Source organism: Pinus tabuliformis, chromosome 9 (assembly GCF_031772625.1).
Source record: "Pinus tabuliformis cultivar Carrire ecotype Pingquan chromosome 9, CPIR1, whole genome shotgun sequence".
In the NCBI taxonomy this organism is placed as follows: domain Eukaryota; kingdom Viridiplantae; phylum Streptophyta; class Pinopsida; order Pinales; family Pinaceae; genus Pinus; species Pinus tabuliformis.
In genome coordinates, this window is record NC_142307.1 from 192,305,434 (window position 1) to 192,326,056 (window position 20,623).

At 38.2% G+C, this 20,623-nt stretch overlaps 1 protein-coding gene across 1 annotated transcript in view; it reads left to right on the top strand.

Annotated features, from left to right (window-relative positions):
• The first annotated feature begins 376 nt into the window (after positions 1 to 376).
• LOC149147793 (vacuolar protein sorting-associated protein 2 homolog 1) overlaps positions 377 to 20,623 on the top strand; it is a 29,137-nt gene continuing 8,890 nt past the window's right edge. Inside the window, exons 1-2 of the mRNA XM_089445944.1 lie at positions 377 to 538; positions 7,338 to 7,468. Of these exons, the coding sequence (XP_089302070.1) occupies positions 502 to 538; positions 7,338 to 7,468 (168 nt within the window). The 5' untranslated portion in view covers positions 377 to 501. The remainder of the gene's footprint in view (positions 539 to 7,337; positions 7,469 to 20,623) is intronic.

The window sequence follows — 20,623 nt, forward strand, 5'->3', positions numbered from 1 at the left end:
ATACCATGGATTTTGGGTCGGCTTGCATTGCTATAGAATTTATTATTGACTCCTTCGAAATTTAGGTTAATTAGTTTCCACCTTCTATCCACCCAATTTGCTTTTGCATGGCACGCTAAATACTTGCTCCTAAAGAAAATATTAATGGTTCAAACTTTCTGAAAAGGAGATCTAAGGCCCCCAAGTCCAGCATTCCATTGCAAGTTCTCATTCTTTCGGTGGCCTAATTGGACGGAGGAGAATCCATCGAGCAGCTGTGCGGAGGGCACAGGGCCGTATGATTGTGGTCAACGAGATAATTCTCTCCATTGCAGAGAATCTTTTTCTACCCATCTCGAATATTTAACGTTTTGGTTTTTGAAGAGTTTATCAGAAAGTCACACTACCTGTCTTTGGCTTCTTGCAAACTGAAGAATTTTTGTTGAATTATACTGAAAAAGTCTCCGATTTGAAGGGTTATATTTTAGGTTGGATCAAGGTCTGTGATCATCTGCAATCGATATGAGCTTCCTCTTCGGAAAAAAGAAGACTCCTGCAGGTAATACCATCCTTGGGGTTCTTTCTTATGCACGATTCAAACAGCATTTTTATTTTATTTTTTTAATTAATTTGTGATTCTGCTGGGTCTGATCTTCTGTTTGAGGGGTTTTAATTTAAAAGTTCAATTGTTGAATTTTTGGAAATCATTCAATGGATGATCGCTTATGCTAGTTTTAGAGATTTTTTTTTTTTGGGGATTTTCGAAAGCTATTTGGATCGACAATTTCAGTGTGGAATCCATGTGGGTTTGCAATTTATCAACCGTTATCATTGATTGAAATAGTTAGATTTCAGAATGGTTCGAGTAAATTTTTGAATGCGGAAATTTGGTATGATTAATTCATGTAGGTTTTTCAATTCTGAACCGTTGTATTATAATACATATTTTCCAAATGACCCAATTTTTTTTTCCAATGTCGGAGTCTGGTAGTGCATGAGAGACGAAGCGTTTTTTGACACGGAACAATAATGGTTCTTGTGGGCCGATTTGGAAGGTTTGGAGGTGGTTTAATGGGATGTCGTTTATGGATCAATACTAAAAGAAGCTTTATGATAAAGCTAGACCAAGTTGATCAATAGCCTATGACATCAATCAGAAATGGAATGCTCATGATCACCGAATATGGTGGATTCGGATATGTCAAAGTGTCTACCTGTTATGCTTTTCTTTTAGACTCAAGTTCTTGGGTACTTGGTTCTTCACAATAGTTTAGCAGTTAAGGGCCATCTTAATCACGGATGGCTGTTTTGAAGTCTGTTGCATGCCAGACACAGTTAAGCGTGTGATGTGCAATTCCAAGGTTTTTAGAATTTTTTGGGACTGGATTACATGAGAATGCAGTTTATTTTGGTTGCTCCCCATCATTGCAAAGCTCTTTTTGTTTGAGCACAAGCGGGTGGTACTGCAAGCTGGTTGGATTATATGCATGTGTGATCCGGATTATTTGGCTTTTCCGTTTTTTTTAATGGTATTGTCATGTAGCTTTTCAAGAGTCGAATAAGACGTTCAATACTTCTATATCAGATTTGGCTATTTCGTTATTACTGGTTTGGACTCTGGAGCCAGCACACCAGAATTTGAAGTGCAGGGAACAAAGAAAGATGAAAGACAATTTGAGAGATTCACACACAGGGCTGTTCTATTGGTCAAGAATTTGTGGGGTTGTGGTTACATGGTTCACCACCACAGTACAATTTGGCATGCATTGGAGAATGTAGACGAGGCTAGAGTTGATTCTGGAAACCACCACAACCCCTTCCCCATGCGTTGAAGAATGTGGACAGGCACGATTTGATTTTGGAAACCACCTCTGCCCTGCTCTCCCCACCCCACTACACCCTGCCTCACCCTACGTTTTGGAAGTTGAACAGTCATCCTTGAGGAGAGCATCATTTTTGTTGTCACAAACCAACAATCTTCACCTTGGCAGCAATTTTCTTGATACCTTGCTGATCACCTTTTCTGCAAGCCAAGAGAAACCAATCTCCACTGTAACTTCTCTAATAGTATTGTTTTGTGAACATGTCTGCACAATTTTCTTGACTATGAATATTTTTAAAATTTGCTCCTCCTCCATTAATAACCTCTCATACAAAGTGGTATGTAATATCACTTTGCTTACTCTTGCTATGATAAGTTGGATTACTAGCTAGATGTATAGCACTTTGACTATCACATAATACATTCATTGTGTCTTGCTTATTTGGTAACTCAGACAAAAGAATCTTTAACCAAATTGCCTCTTTGCATGCATTTGAGACAGTGATATATTCAGCTTCAGTAGTGGATAAAACAACCATTTTTTCAAGCTTTGACAACCAACTAGATCCTCTAGCTAGAGTAAAGAAATAACCTGAAATAGATCTTCCTTTGTCCAAATTAGTTGCAAAATCTGATTAACACAACCATAGACTGTATTGATACAACTATCAAAGGTGATGCAATAATTACTTGATCCTCTAAGATTTCGAAGCACCAATTTCATTGCTGCCCAATGATATTTTCCTAGATTTACCATGTATCTACTGACAACACCAAATGCATGTGAAATACTTGGTCTATTACATACCATCACATACATTAAACATCTAACTGCATTGGCATGGTACATGAGACATATAATCCTTTTCTTCTTTACTACTAGGACATAATCTTGAAGAAAGCTTAAAATGGGAAGCAAAAGGGATAGTTACAGGTTTCATATCATTTATACCAAACTTCATGACCATTTTCTCCACCTACTTTTGTTGTGATAACCAAAGCTTACCATTTTTTTGTCTTTGTGTATTTCAATGTCCAAAATTTATTTTGTTGCTCTTAGATCCTTCATATCAAAATTCATAGCCAAAGGATCCTTTAACCTATTGATATCAACTATGCTTTTTGCTTGAAACAAGCATATTGTCAACATATAACACTAAGATAATGGATGTGCTATTTAAACTTTTGAAGTAAACTCATTGGTTATACTTACTTTTAGTAAAGTTTTGTCTCACCATGAAGGAATCAAACTTCTTGTTCCATTGCATAGCAGATTACATTAGGCCATATAATGACTTTTTGAGCTTGCAGTCAAATCTTCTCCTATGATCTTGAACAGATCCTTTTGGCTGTTTCATATATATATCGTCATTCAAATATCTATGTAGAAGTTCTGTTTTAACATCTAACTGCTCTAACTCAAGGTCAAATAGAGCAACTAGTGCTATTACAACATGAATAGAGACAAGCTTGACAAGAAGAAAAAATAATTCATGGAATTCAATACCTTCCATTTGATATCTTTTCCAACAAGTCTTGCTTTGTATCTCTCTACTTTGCCATCAACACCCTTTCTTCAATTTGTAGAGTCACTTGCACCCAACAACCTTTCTTTCCATTCAGAATTCTACTAGGTCCCATGTTTTGTTATTCTCCAAGGTATCCATATCTCCTTTCATTGCTATTTTCCATTTGGCGCTTTCGATATCATTCATTTCTTCCTTATAACACGAAGGTTCCCCATCATTAGTAATCAAAGCAACAGATGAAACATAATCTTCATACCTCTTAGGAGGATTTCTTTCCTGTTTATATCTCCTTCCATATTTCCCTATACATTTTCTGACATCTGTATCCTTAACTTCTTCTTCTTCAGAAGCTTCATCTCGCTTCCTTGTTTTTGTTGATGGCTGAGTATCCAACTGAATTTCTTAATGTTGTCATACTTGTTCTTGTGTCATTTCAACTTCTACATTGTCTGATTTTATGAGAGAGGATTAATCAAATACTACATTTCTGCTAATGATGGTTTGTGGGTAGTGGGATCCCACTATCTATATCCTTTAACTACATGATTATAACCAACAAAAAAATACTTCTTTGATTTGGGGTCTAGCTTAGAACGTTTCTTTTTAGGAGTAAGGGCATAAGCTTCATAACCACAAATTTTATATCTAAGTAATCACAAGGATGACCCGCTCATACCTCTTCATGAATTTCACAATCTATTACAACTGATGGTGACCGGTTTACCAAATAACAAGCAATGGTGACTGCTTTTGCCCACAATTCTTGTTGCAAACTGGCATTACTGAGCATTCTCCTTGCTTTCTCTATAAGTGTCTTGTTTGTGTGTTTTGACATGCCATTTTGTTGGGAGAATGTATCCTTTGGTTTTATGCCTTTCGATCCCAACTTCCTTGCAATATTTTTCAACACTTAAACACTTAAACACATAAAATCGCCTCTATTATCTGTTCTCAAGCCCTTGATTGCCCTGGCAGTTCTTTTTTCAACCAGAACTCCAAATTGTTTAAATACATTAAACACATTAACTTTCCTTTTTAGAACATAGACCCTCAACTTCTTAGAGTAACAGTCTAAAAATGTTACAAAATAAGAGGCTCCACCAAAAGATACTGTAGGAGATGGCCCCACACATTTGATTTGACATAATTAATAATGCCTTTACTTGTATGACTCCTTGTTATAAACATTTGTTTAAACTGCTTCCCAGAGACACAATGTTTGCAAAAATTCAAATTCAAAGATTTCAAATATCTAAGTAACTTTTGGTTTATCAATATGTTTAGCCCTTTTTCACTCATATGACCTAGCTGCTAATGCCATAATTGAGTAGATTTGTTAGCTTCTTTAGATACCACCATTGCTTCATTTTTTTGAGCTTTGCCTTCCAAATATTGTAGCCTTCATAACCACTAGGATGCCCTTGGACACTTCTAGTGCTCCACCTTGACTTACAGAATCCAAAACTCCCAAAGAAATTAAATTCTTTTCAATTTCAGGTACTTGGTGTCCTTACAACACCATCAAGCATTTTAATATTAATGCTTCCAACCCCAACAATCTTACAAGACACATTGTTCCCCATAAGAACAATACCACCATTAGCAATTCGTTAAATATATTCAAATGATCAACAATTTTGGTGCTTTTTTTCATCTGTAAATTGTACAATTTGTTAGGTAAACTTGACTCGATGAAAGAGTCAAAGTAACATTAGTGATTTTGGTTGCCCATGGTTTTGTGCCTGTGGATTGCATGCCTTTAAAAGGCTTGGAAATAATCCATTGAAAGGATGTCGGGGATGTGAGCGATGGAGGCTCACTTGGCTGGGTTTGGCCAAGGGACACTAATAGAATATTCTGTTAACTGGTTTTTCCTTTGATTGAGGTTTTCTAGGTTTGTGTGTTTATGTTTTGTTGTTTGTAAATTATAGTTCTCTTCAGTATTTTTTTTTTAACAATTTGTATCAGAGTTCAGGGAGGAACCCTTTATGCTGCTGACATCATATGTCAAGTGGTTAACACAATCCAATAGGGAGAGCAACTGTGGTAGCTGGATTGAGGGTGTTGAGTACAACAAGAGCCATGGATATGTGCAAGGAGGCTTACAAGAAAACCCATGCCAAGCCTCCTGTTGATATTATATTTATGTCAAGGATGCATGCAAAGTGTTTGGCAAAATGTTTCATTGAGATGATTTATCATGGGTTGTTTGCTTCAGATTGTAGTTTTCAGTGGTGAAATGGGTGACTTGTGGAAGAGAGGGATGTTGGTTGTTGTATTGTAAACAACAACAACGAATAAAAATAAATACTATAATGAAGTTGAAAATGTTTAAATATAAATGGGCATACGGTTTAGGACATGGTAAGGCATGTGTATCCCTGAGAATTTACCAATAAAGTCTGGTGTTAGACCTAGGTGATAGGAGGGCATGCCGAATTACCAGATTCCTTAGATATAAAATTTGAGGGGGATAGGGCCTGGAGGTGAGTTGTGTTGGTTTACTTGGCCAGATTTAGTCAAGGGAAACCCGAGTCAAACTTTAAGGGGTGGCGGGCGGGGGTTGTTATGTAAACTTGATTTGGTGAAAAAGTCAAGGTAACAATGGTGGAATTGGTTTCCTACTGTCCCATAGTTTTGTGCCAATTAGTTGCATGTATGAAGCCTTTAAAAGTCTTGGAAAGACTCCATTGTAAGAGTGCTAGGGATGTGAGCGGTGAAGGCTCACTTGGTCGGCTTGGCTGGGTTTGGAGAAGGGACACTAATATAATATTCTGCTACTGGTTTTTCCCTGGATTGGGTTTTCTAGGATAAACATTGCGTGTCTATGATTTGTGTTTTGTTGTTCGTAAATTTATATTTCTCTTCAGATTTTTTTTTAACACAATTGCTACTTCAAGTAGATTCGGTCTGTTAGGGATTTCGTCATATAGAGGCTCCCTATTCTGTTTCATAAGCCTGATGCGATTTCATCTCCAATATACTTGAATTTGTGAAGTACTTGCAGGCAATTTTCATTTGTATCCTTATCATTCCCACTCCACTGTAGCAATTGTAAATGATTAACATGGTATTGTTATGATAGCAAGTTTGATGGCTTGGAAACCTTTTTTTTACAAGCGATGGCTGGGAAATTTTTACCCAAAGAAGATTAAAGGACTTGTGCGTGCATTAATGTTCTGTTTGTTTGCACTAATAATGGCATCCCTGGATCCACCAATCAGTAGGGTTTATTAAACTCATTCTAACATCTGTAGAATTTTGAAGAGTTTATGGGGAATCTTGTCTTATACTCCCTTCTAGAAAGGCATACACTCATCTTAGAAAGGCATACACTCATCTTAGAAAGGCAAGTTTCACTTAATTTTTCTGAAAAGCAAGTATTTCTATCACCATGAGCTTCACCAGGATATGAACAAATCTTTAGTTTCAATATCTTTGAAGCGGGAAACCAGTTCACATTTCAATAGATTAGATTGCAGGAATTGCATATTTGAAAAGGAAAAACACTGTTTGTGGTATTATTTTTGCCACAGTCTATAATAAAAAGTGTCGAACATTGATACTAACCTATATATACCCTGGTCATATAGTTATCATGTTTATTAAATTCTGTTATAATTTAGTTAAAATTTTCACATTAGCATATTTTGCAATAGAAAAACTCTTTTGAAACTAGAACGTTTCCCTTTTTTCATTAAATATTTCAATATATTTTGGAAGAAATAGACAAAGATTTCAAAGTTCTTAGAAGCATATAAGATGCTCTTGTTAACCAGACATAGGTCTACAGTTGGGACAGACTTGATGAGACTAAAGAACCTGTAAAACTGCTCCCAGTTGTTCATTTATGATGGTTTGGGTTCCTGAATCCACTAAGAATCAGAAAATGGAATTTTGTTGTTTGCATTCATTTTATAATGTAGTGTCACTAAAAAAAATGTTTTTAAATTGATGGGCCAAAAGATCTTTGAGTGACTTGAGAATTTTTTTTTTCCTCCATGCAGAGCTTCTGCGGGAGAACAAACGCATGCTAGACAGATCTATTCGTGAAATAGAAAGGGAAAGGCAAGGTTTACAAAACCAGGAGAAGAAGCTTATTACAGAGATTAAGAAGACCGCAAAGCAAGGGCAAATGGTGTGCTTCCTACATAATGATTATTTTTTTGTTTGTTTCTTATTGAGAGGCTATCTTTTCTTTAAACCTTGTTAGCAATTGAAACAATTTCACTGTTTCTCCTTTTTAATCTGGATGGTGTACTCTGTTATTATATTGGTGAACTTTTCAATTGTTGAGAATTCCACACTATGAAGACATATGTTATAGGATATGCATTTTAATTAACCTCCATCCTCATACATGGTGGTATTTACTTTTTTATTTTCATAGACGGCAGCTGTTTGCTAACTTAGGTCCTGAGCTCATTAATGCAGCTGGAAACAAACTTATTATCAATTGCTTATGCAGCACATACTTTATTTAGCTTGCTCTTAAGATATTGTGCATATCATTTCTCCTGAGCTATCATGTGTAATGTCTCCCATTTTTTACTCTCTGGAGGCAAAACATTATTGTCAGTTAATCACTGAAAACATTTTAGGTTATTTGTCTATCCTTGAGAGTGATAGTTGTTAACATGGCTGGAACAAGGCTTAACACACACTGAATGTAAAGGAAAAATGTACCATTGTATATGTCAAGTCATTGAGTAGCCTACATTTTTGATAAGTCAAAACAATTTTGTACTACTGTTTCTGCTGAAGATTCATCCATAAGGTTATCACACTTATATTGTTTAGATTGGAATTTCTCTTCTATCATTATATGCAATCTTAGCTAATAGAAAAAATGATGCTGAAAATGTCTCCTATGCACTTTTGTCCTTGAATGTTGTTATCTATTGGAATATGTCATCAAATTCATTATAATTTATGTGCAATATCAGCTCATGGGACCATTATAATAAAACTTTACTTCATAAGGCAATCTACAGTAATGTGATCTACAATACAAAGCAATGTTCCATCAAGTTTTCGGGGCGGGGAAACGCGGGAGTGGGGATATGCACAAGGGCGACGTATATAAGCAACCTTAAAATTTAGGAAAATTTCGGGGAAACAGAGGGATGTCAGAGTCATAAAAATTATAAAATCATTAAAAATTTAATATATAGAAATAAAAAATAAATCCCAACAATATTTCAATAGCTAAGTTAGTAAATAGTAAATCTTAATAATTATGAAATGTACATCTAAATATGATCATAATTTCATATTAGACTATTATGAATCATAATTATCGTTTGACATTTCTGCAATTATTAATGTAAAATTGTAAATCTAAAAGTAAATTACTAAATTGAATCCATCGTTTGACATTATGCAATGTTCTGTCTAAATTTATCATTTGGCAATGAGCATTAATATTATGCAAGGTACATATAAATTAAATTAATCATTTGACAATTGAAATTACACAATGCATATCGAAAGTAAATTCTATCATATGACAATGACATTATGTTAAAGTCTAAAATAACAATAGAATACTAAACTAAAAGTAAACATAGAAAGCAATAAAATACTAGTAAATTTATCAAAAAATACTATATAATAAATCACAGCTCCAACCTGGTGGCTCCAAGTGTTAATTTTTCTTAGGGCTATATCGTTCTTTGCCTTGATAATTGCATTTCATCATTAACACATTAAGTTCACCCCATAACATCATAACATTATTGAGATATACATTATTATTCAACAACATATGCAACTATGTAGAAAGAATAATATCATCATCATCAATGCAACGAAACAAAAAGGAACAATAGAAGAAAAACATTTGCACATAGAGACACCAAGATTGGTTGGAGACCAGGGCAAAACCGACTATGGGGAAAACCCTTGTAAATTATTTTTCTTATAGATTGTCATCAAATGATTCGGCAAAAGAGAGTACAAGGATCCATATCTAGCGAAAACAACTACAATATCCATGAAATAAACCCAACAAAGCTTATACTCAAAATACTAATTCTGAAGTCTGTACTGAACTGTTATTGATTGCAGTGAATTGCTGAACCCTGCGGACAACTGAGATTTCATCTTTTAGTTCCCAGTTGCATGGAGGAGTCATCTGAGTGATTTTAGCAGCGTAGTTGCACCCTTAAGCCTGGCGGGCGAGCGAGCGACTAGGGGCAGATCTGATCTATGGTGAGTGAACGACTAGGTCCGGATCTAATCTGTGGTGAGTGAGCGACTGTGACTATGAAAACCCTAACTCCCGGTTGCATGCACAGTGAGTTGCCCGTGCGACTGGAAGATTCCAGTAGCATGCATGAGCCTCTGTGGGAGCGATTGTGGTCGAGATCCTTCTATGTTGTTCTTGCGACTGTGGCCAAAAACCCTAGATCTGAAATGCGAGCTTTGAACCCCGCAATTTCACCTCAAAGTGAACCTATTTCTCCTCGGACGAGCCTCAAACCTGTGCAAGCCAAAAACCAAGATAGAAGAGTGTCTCATGATTGTGTCCAAATGAGGTAGAGGTCTCTTGTATTTATAGCTTCCAAGATGGTCCACTTTGCTTTAGGTTTGACCTTATCAAATATGCACGTGGGTTTTTATTCATAAATACACTTTCCCTTATCTGATTTGAGTGATCTCTAGGTCGATTTTGGTCCTCTAGAAAAGAGGATTTCAATGCAAATATTATCTCCGTTAAGGGATCTGTACAAAGTTGAATTTGACCGTAGTTGCATATTTTTAACACCAAGTCACAAAATGAAAATCACAACTCCAATCCGACAACTCCGAGTCATAAAATGAAAATCGCAGCTCCAAATGTCTCAGGCCCCCGGTCGATGGTAAATCCAAATCACAGAAAATTGCAGATGAAAAATGTTGAGCGGGGGCAGTAGGAAAATCTCGGGTGGCAAGGTAAAATGTCGAGCAACAATAGAAGGAAAATGTCGGGCGGCAAGGTAAAATCATAGGGTTAATGAGAAATGTGAATGATTATGTTTTAAAGTTTTAATTTATCCTTCAAGGGGCATTTTCATTTTTTATGCTTTTAATTGTTATTAGCAATAGCAATAAAATTTGGGGGGATGCTTTTCGTCACCAGAAAAAAGTCCCCTTGGAGTTTCCCCAAAAAAGGGGATGTGGGGAAACATTTCCCTAGGAGTTTTCCCATCCCAGGAGTGTGGGGGAGCGAGGAAGCGCATCCCCGTGGAACACTGGTACAAAGGTTAAGGATGAAAGCTGCATTTGACTATCATTTCTTTCTGAAGTGACCTTGGACCATCTTGAAAACCTACTTTGAGGGGATGAACCAACATCTCAAACGTGTATGCTTTATGTCCATGTTCATATTTCTTCCTTTGCCCCTATATAGTATATCCTACTGTTTTCAGCTCCGCCTTCGTTTGTCTCCTGCTTCCTGGATGGTAACTTGATGTATTCAGGCCTCTTATTTATGAAGGACTGGCTCCACAACTGTCCTGCATTCTCTTCTAAATTAAAAGAACAGCTCCCTGAGTTGATCATCCAAAACTTCTCTGGTTGTACACTTTTGAGTTCATCTATATACTGAGAACCATTGGTTCTTTCAATGGGAAGACAGCTGCTACTTGTGGATAGTCTATCTTATATCCCACCCATGTTGAGTTATTAATTTCTGAGAGTACTTTCAAGTCATAGTTCTTGGTCTTGTGCAAGTTTCTCATACTGTCAGTGTTTTGTTATCCCAAATCTTCCTTGGCTTTATGATGTAATTATAAATCCATGGGAGTTCTGTTCTTATATGCTTTTATCAACTAGTATAATTATAAATAATTCCACTCCGTGGTGCTAAAAAGGCCACCCTTGATGTGGCCTTGCTGATCGGTTCCCCATGGAATTTTGATTGCAATATATCCAACTTATTATTGGGAATTTGGGATTTTTACTTGTTCTCCTCACATGCATAAATTTCTATCTTCAAACACCTCTTTAGTTTTATTTCATCATTTTTAGTATTAAGAATCCAGTTTTTGAGAATTTGAGAATTTGGAGATCAGAAGTTTGATAAAAAGTTTAGTTTCCTCTTTTATTACTACCCTAGGGCCTAAACACCCATAACTCAAGGGACACCTTCATGCCTATGATAAGAACTTTAGCCTCTGCTAGGCTATTTAATCATTTTCCTAGGATGACATAGTAGAAATATGCCTTATTTTTGATCCAAAATAAATTCTTTGTTCTTGGGAAAACTCTTATCATATTCTCTGTAAACTCTTGTTATCTGTGAGAACTTAGTAGAACATTGTACATAGCTTTCTCCGTGAATTCCCTTTTTTCTTGGTCCTCCTCATTTAAGGAAAGCCTTCCTGAATCCTATTATCATACATAATTCTTCTTTCAGCTAGTGTTCCCCTTAGGGAGTTCTTCCTCCCTCCTTAAGATATACTGCTGCCACATTGAGCTTTTCCATTTTTTTATTCAAATCTTCCCCAAGAGGTTCGAGTTTCTTAGCTAGTAATCTATTACGTTTTAACCATCTTTTGCTTTGATCGTTTCTTGAACTCCTTTCATTCTTGTCATCTATTTCTAGAGGATGCTGGTTCCATGAGCCATCTTGAAAGTTGATTCCCATTCTTAATTTCCTGGAATGTATGATTTTGTATTGAGTGTTTTCCTTCTTGTTATTCCACATGCTATCTCATTTTTGAAATTGCTACACTCTAAAGAGGTCATTCAGTTATACTCATGGGTCGTATGTTGCTTTAGGAAGTCATGCATGAAGTTGATAATGCTTGTTAAATGAATCTCCTAAGCATCTTAGCCACTAATGGCGATATATAACAAATCTAATGTACGTGTCTCTTTCTGACCTATATATTTTGGTCTGAGTACGTTGTCCCAAGCCAATAAGTGCATTTTCCTGCCCTCCCAGATGTTTTCTTTTAAAAATGTTCCTTTCACTCCTTTTCAAGTTCTTGAACTCTCATAGGTACCAGTGAACAGAGGTAAATCGGTAATTTTATAAGTTGCAATCTTCTTGTCAAGGTTAACCATCTATATGTCCAAGAATGCAACCTTGTGTATATGTCGTGCAAAGTTCCTTTCCAATTTACTGCTGCATTACTGTGCTTCACTGTGGAGCTCCTGATTACATAGTTATCAGTCCAGCATTGTGGAGCTCAACATTAGATAAATTCTCAATTGGTTAGAAGGCATTATCTAGGATTTTTCTCCTCTACTTCAGCTCTGTAATCTGTAACCATGCAATCAAGAGTATCATCCACCAATTGGAGATGTTTGAGGGGATATATTGCCAAGGTCATTTGAATCCCTTTAATCTGTCTGGTTGATTTGCTGTTTTTAGTGCTCTGCTAAAATCCCTTATTCTAGGGAACGATATTTAGAAAGAGTGCCTTCCAGATTATTAATAATTGATTTTTAAAATAGCATATACACCATGTTGCATAGTGATTTTAACCTATATCTAAGTTGCACGAAATGCTGAAAAGTTTCGGAGTTTCCAAAACAGGTATGTTTAGAAACATCACCTTCCAACAATGGAAATGTCGGCTGAAATGTCATATATATCATAGTATTCAAAACCGGCCCAGCTAACCGGTCACTGGTCTAATCGGCCGGTTAGGAGGCCCACCGGTTGAAACCGGTCAAAAAGTCCGGTCAGACACCCTCATTCGCCGAAAAATGCAGCTAACCGGCCTTAACCAGCTGGTTTAGGACGGAACCAACCGGTTAGGAGGAAAGCCCACAGTGAGCCCAATCGACGACTTTTTGAGTGTGTTTTAGGGGTTTTGGAGGGAAACTAAGGGTACTTTCCTTCCAAAAACACCCTCTCCAAGCCTTTGAGAGGCCCTTCTCCCTCTCATTTGTCTCACACATCTCATTTGGAGTGTTTGTGAATTTTCTTGGGAGCTTGGAGAGTGTTGAGTTTTTGCTGGAGTAGTGGAACAACAAAGTTTAAGCTAACTAGTAGTCATCATGCCTCCAAAAGCCAGAGATATTGCATGGGCTCTTTATGATATGATTGATGGCAAAATGATCTGCAAATATTGCCAAAAATCCATTGAAGGAGGGGGTATTAACAGGTTCAAGCAACACTTGGCTGGGATAGGAGGCCATGTAAAGCCATGTGGAGCACCAAATGAAATAATAGGGCATATTAGGGCAGAATACCTTCAGAAGTTTGAGACTCAAGTCACTGAACCAATAGAGAAGTTTGTGACTGCAAAGTTTGGGAGTCGAGACTCAACCAACTGAGTTTGATCATGATGACTCATGAGAAGTTTCAAGTGATAATGTTGATCACTATTATCATATATGTAGACTTGAGTCTTGTAGTAGGCCACTGGCCCCATAGTTTGTAGGCTTTGTTTTTGCACTCTAGAGGCCATTTAGAGCCTCATTGCTTATGTATTTTGTTGATGATATGTATTGCACTCGGTGCCATTTTGATATATTCACCTTTACATGGTATATAAATGAGCAATCTTTGCATATTTTGTCTCTATTGGCTTGGAATCATGGTTTTAAATCTTAAAAATAGTTTTTTCATTAAAAATTAATTATTTAATGTATTTTTCTAAAATTAGTTCGTTTAGACCAAACCAGTCCCAGTTAGACCGGTTCTGGTCGGTAAACCAGTTCATTAGGTGGATCGGTCTGGTCACTGGTTCCGGTTTTAAAAACACTGATATATATATATATATATATATATATAAAACAAAAAAATTATAAACAAGTGAATAACACATTATCTTGCAAGAAAAAAGGGAATAAGACTGATAGAAGGCCGATATATATATAGCAAAATTATAAATAAGTTAATAATACATTATTTTGCAAGAAAAAGGGGAATAAGATCGATACATGGCAATTTAAAAGAAAAACCAAGTCTATATTAACTCTCATAGATGATTACATGATGGTCAAGTTTCTGCCGAGTTTCCAGTATGGGTACGACCCAAAACACTGGGTTCCTAGAACTTTTGTGCAACATAGACCTATATTCATCTAGAAAAGTTGCCTCTGCCATTTTTTCAATTAAGCTAAGAATGTTTACCATTTAATAGTAAGGACTTGTTGATAGCTTTATGATTCTTCTATTGTTTTTTTTTGTTGATCAAAGAGCTTCTATTATATTGTCATGAAAATATATATTACAAAATGAGTCTCAACGGCTCCCTCGACTTCATGCCTTGTTAGTTGGGAGAGCCGAAGTATGCAAAAGATTTTCCCATTGTACCTTTATTTCTAATAGGTTGAATAGACATACATGCCAAAAGAGAGACAAAATTAAAAGACAACCTGTAAACAACATATCATGGAGGTAGATGAGGGTGCAAAGGAGGCACTACAAGTAGGCCAGATCGCTCATGCATATGGAAATCAATGTGTTCCACTCTGGCCTCCAATTCATGCAGGTGGTCGTTAGTCTGTCGTTGGCTATTGCGTAAGTTAGCTAGCTGCTCGCAAATCTTGTTTTGATTGAACTGGATGTCGTTCATATATGCCACCAGTGCGCTCCTGCCCTTGTATCTATGCTCCCTGAGGATGTCCAGGTTGGCTTGGATTTCTCTCAACTGCTCAACTAGCGATTCCGAGGTGACCGACACATCCACGCATCCTGGGGAGTGTCCTTGGTCCTGGGCTAGCTCCCCCTCTCGCTCCATATTGACCGAGTCTGCAATAGATGAGCTGTCGCTCACTGCTCTATGCGATGCCTGCCCCTGTTGACCACCTCCTTTGCGAGGTTGACCTCTTTGCCAAGGAATATCTATAAACACAAGAATATCTCAGACTTGAAACCCAAAATGGTTGCCAACCCCTGCGGTGATGCCACCCACAAGAACCCAAACGAGAGACCTGCAGACCAGACGAAGAGGAGGAATAACTGTTAAAATTTGCAACTAGGGCTAAACTCCACATGGGTCATCTTATTTATGACAGCTGATATTTTTATTAGATTCCTCTCTCGGAGAGGTGTAGGATTTATCTAAAGATCATCCCATTCTGACATGTACAAATGAAGTTATGAATTTATTTTGATTATGGACAAATTGTCAAGGTCGGCCAACAAACTCATGTAGGTTCAGAAGCCTAATAGTCACGTCTATTCATCCTCAACGTTAGCCTATAAATATATGATGCCTCATCCTCATTTGGACACACTTCACTTCTCACACATCTCTTGCTCCTCACATGATTGGGTACGGATTTCTGGGCGGCTCTGCACACGTGCGAAGGACTGTACTTTTATGTTCCATCCATTGACCGAATTTGCAGGAGGCTGTTTTGACTGCATTGACCAAGCGTTGACTTGTTTTTGGTGCGATTTTGGGTGGAGGAATTCTGTCTTAGCAGGTCGCAGATCGGGGCACAAGAACCGAGGCAATCTGACCTCTTGTTTGACCAACTTTGACTATACTAGAGTTGGCTGCAAGGTTGACTTTTGTTGACCAGTTTTGACTAGATTTTTTTGGATTGTTTTGGGCTGATTAGACTTGTTGTTGGAGGCCGAAGTTGATTGGGTTTGACCGAGCTGAATTGAGGAAGAAATCTGCCCTATTGACCAACGTTGACTTTTTTGGTTAGGGCTCTTTTGCTACTGTTATAAATTATTAGAATTTGTAAATTGTACTCTCTATCTCTGCTGAACTATTGAAAACTAAAAGAAGATTTGGTCAAAGGTTTCCCCACATTGGGGTTTGTCCCTCGCTAGTGCCACATCTTGTGTCCTGTTGTCTTGGCTTGTCTTCTACTATTTATGTTTATGTTCTATCAACGTTTTACTTACATGTTTATGTGATTGCTAAACTGAAATTGATATTGGGCTCATAAAGAAGTTGAAGTAAAATTGCATTAAAGCATATAACATACCATTGTTGCCTAAAATTAACATGGTATCAGAGCTGAGGTGAAGACAAAGCCCAAGTAAGAGTGAAAGAGAAATCGCCAAAGGCAGTTGGACAAGGACAAAAGACTCAATGGGTTCCTCATCCTACTTCTCGGCTAAAGACAAGCTCCATGATAAATTTGACTATCATGGATGGAAGATGTCTCTTGATTTGACCTTGGAAGAGAAGGAAGTGATGGATTATGTGCAGGGTAAAATCCCCGAGCCTCCTTCAAATGCACTGGCTGCTGCGAAGACCAAGTACAATAAGGCTGAAGTCAAAGCGAAGAAGATTATCAGGGATTCCATTGACAAGCATCTGGTGGCCTATATCTCTGAATTGAAGACCTCCAAGGAGATATATGATAGGTTGGTCGGCATGTTCAAGGTTAGTAATGCTAATCAAATTCTCTTTCTCAAGAATAAGTTGAAGGATATTAAGAAGGGCAAGGACGAGGACATTCAATCCTATTTCTTGAGGATTACTGAGATCAAGAATGATCTACTCTTGATTGGAGAAGTCATTCCTGACAGGGAACTTACTCTCACCACCCTTGGAAGACTCCCACATGAGTGATATGTATTTAAAACCACTATACTCAACAATGATCGAATTCCAGGGTTTGAAGAATTGATGTCGAGATGCATTCAAGAATAAACAAGTATGGTAGAGCAAGAAATGCCTTGTAATAGAAGCAACCCCACTACATTCTCCGCTCATGCCAAAAGGAGGAATAATACGGGGTCTAAAGGTCATTTCCATGGAAAGCTTGGATCTAAGGGAGGAAGGAAGGGCAGGTGCTTTGTTTGCAATAAGTTTGGCCACTATGCAAGGGAGTGTCCTAATAAAAGGGATACACCTCGAGATGATGACTATCATAATAACTCTAGGGGCAACTTCAACAACAACGACAACGATCAAAGGAATGGCAGGTCCAATGGCAAAGGAAAAAGGAATGCGGGACATCAAGGAAATGGTCGATCCTCCAAGCAATCAAGGAACTCAAGATATGTTGAATCTAATGTTGTTAACAATAAGCAAAAAGAGTACTATCTTATATAGGCCCTCTCCACTGCCTCTCCTTCGGACACTTTGGGAAATTGCTTGATTGATAGTGGTGCCTCAAGGCACTTCACCGGATACAAAGAAGCCCTCTCTATTCTGATAGAAAAGGAGACAAATTTGAAGATCATCCTTGGAGACAATGCCACCTATTCCATGAAGGGAGTAGGGAATGTTACCCTTCAATTGAATCAAGGTAACACTATTCATTTGCAAGAAGTACTATATGTACTCGATCTCAAGAAGAACCTGGTGTCCATTTCAGCAATGGAAGATAAAGGATTCAAGGTGGATTTTATCAATGGAAAGGTACGTGTTTGGAAAAGAAATTTCAAAGATGCTTTTACTTTTGGGTTCAGGGTTGACACTTTGTATCAAGTTGGAGGAAGTCCATTGGGAGCCATGTCCTGCGACACATCTCTACAATCTGAACTATGGTACCGAAGGTTCGCTCATCTTCATTATAAGGCCCTATCCGATGTGAGACAAATGGTGATAGGTATGCACGAGTTCAAAGTAGAGCATGAAGGTGTATGTCCGGGATGTGCCGAAGGTAAACTTACAAGGAGACCATTCCCCTCAAGTAATAGCAAGACCACAAACATATTGCAATTGATCCCCTCCAACATATCTGGTATGATGCTTGTAAAATCCTTGGGAGGATACTTATATTATCTCACCTTTGTGGATGATTATTCTCGCAAGACCTTGATCTACTTCTTGAAGAAGAAGGATGAAGCGTTCACCTAGTTTCGACATTTCAAAACCTTGATGGAAAACCAATCCGGGAAGAAAATCAAAATATTGAGGACTGATAATGGGACCGAGTATGAATCCAATGAATTCCAAGATTATTGCATAGAAGCTGGCATTAAGAGGGAGACTACAACGCCATACACTCCCAAGCAAAATGGTGTGGTTGAAAGGAAGAATCGCTCTATTGTAGAAGCTGTCTATGCCATGCTTCATGATCAAGGCCTTCCGAAGTTTCTATGGGGTGAAGCTGCAAATACCACCGTGTATGTTCAAAAATGATGCCCTCATCAAGCATTGGACTCCAAGACTCCTGAAGAAATGTTCACTGATAAGAAACTTGATGTCTCTCATTTTAGAATTTTTGGAAGCCCCGTATATTTTCATGTGCTGAAAGAGAAAAGAAGCAAATTGGGTGCATTTGGGAAGAAATGAATCTTTGTGGGCTATACTGAAAATTTTAAGGGATATAGAATTTATGTGGCTGGTCAAAAGGAAGTTCAAATAAGTCATGATGTCACCTTCGACGAAGATATGGCCCTCAGGAAGATCAACAACCTTCCTATCTTAAGGAAGGACAAAGAAGCTGACACAGGAAATCAGGGTGAAAAAGAGGACGAAACGATGCCTGATGTTGATGAACCTATGGATCCTATTGATCTGCTCCCTTATGAGCCTTCCTCCTCCAAGAGGAGACCCTCATGGCTTAGGGAGACTCTCGAAGATGGTGAGAGGCACATTGCACCAAATGGGACTTTCCGTGAAAGCAAGAAGCCGAACAGGTACCAAGGATATTTGATCGCCATGAGCACTATCATTCAAAATGAGCCTTCATCATCCGAAGACGCCATGAAGCAACAAGTATGGAAGGATGCTATGAATAAAGAATAGGAGTCAATTATAAAGAATGATGTTTGGATGTGGTCCCTAGACCCCAGGACAAATCAGTTGTCACTTCTAAGTGGCTCTACAAAATTAAGCATGGAGCTGATGGGAGTGCAAAAAAGTTCAAGGCTCACTTTGTTGCTCGAGGCTTCTCTTAAAAGGAAGGTGTAGATTACCATGAGATATTTGCACCTGTTGCCCAATACACCACCATCTGCTCGATCATAGCCCTCACTGCCTCGCAAGGATGGAACCTACATCAGATGGATGTCAAGACCGCCTTCTTGCATGGTTTAATCAAAGAGGAAGTCTATGTGGAACAACTCGAGGGGTTTGAAGTTCATGATCGAAAATCTGATGTATGCAGGTTGAAGAATGCTCTCTATGGATTGAAGCAAGAACTCTTGGCTTCTTATGAGAGGATCGATAACTGTTTAATGAAGCTGGGATTCACCTAGAAATGAAGCCAATCTGAACCTTTACTTTAAGGTTGAAAATGATAAACCTCTCATTCTGGTACTTTATGTGGATGACCTCTTTCTGACAGGTGCAGACTCTCTCATTTTCAAATTTAAGAGGGAGTTGGCTTCTGAATTTGAGATGAAGGACCTAAGGTTGATGCACTATTTCCTAGGGTTGGAGGTCTGTTAAAAGCCAGTTGAAATTTTACTCTCTCAAAGAAAATATGTTGTGAAGATATTAGAGAGATTTGGGATGGTGGACTGCATGCTTGTGATTATTTTAATGGAACTTAACTTTAAGAAGTTGTGGTAGTGCTACTGGACCTGAATTGGGAAATGGTTCTGAGTATCGTCAACTCATAGGAACATTGATGTTCTTGGTGAACTCTCGTTCGGACATATGTTTTGCAGTTAACACATAGAGCCAATACATGGTTGAGCCTCATCATATACATTGGATTGCTGCCAAGAATCTTCCGAGATATCTTCGGGCCACATTCACTCATGGACTGAGATACACTGTCGGAAATGTGAGGCTGCATGGTTATTCTGATGCTGATTGGGCTAGCAGTGCGGTGGATCGCAAGAGCACTTTTGGATGTTGTTTTTGTTTGGGTTCTGCTTCGATATCTTGGATGAGCTGGAAGCAAAAATCGGTTGCCTTGAGAACCGCCGAGGCTGAATACATAACTACTAGTATGCCCCCTTGTGAAGCTGCCTGGTTGAGGAAGCTCTTCAGTGAGCTGTTTGGACATGTGCTGCATACCACCGTGATCTCTTGTGACAACCAAAGTGGGATCCGATTATCAGAGAATCCCGTGTTTCATGATCGCTCTAAGCATATAGATATCAGGAACCACTTTATTCGGGATATGGTACAACGAGGAGCAATAAGGCTCCATCACATTGGGACTGATGAGCAGGTCGCTGATATTCTAACAAAGCCCTTGGTGAAGGTCAAATTCTTGGCCTTCTGAGAACCACTGGGAGTCGTGGAGAGACCCTCTTATGAGGGTCTGGTCTGAGATGGACATTGTGCTCTGGGAGCTCCAGGGGGCTTGGGGTACTTCTTGGAGCGGTGAGCAACCATAGGGTGAGTGGTCCAGCGTTCCCCTAGTGGTTGGTTGTGTACAGGGTGAGTGGTTCATCCTTCCCCTGTGATACCCCTTGGCGACATGTGAGCAAGACGAGTGTTTCATTCTTCTCCTGCTGAGACATCCT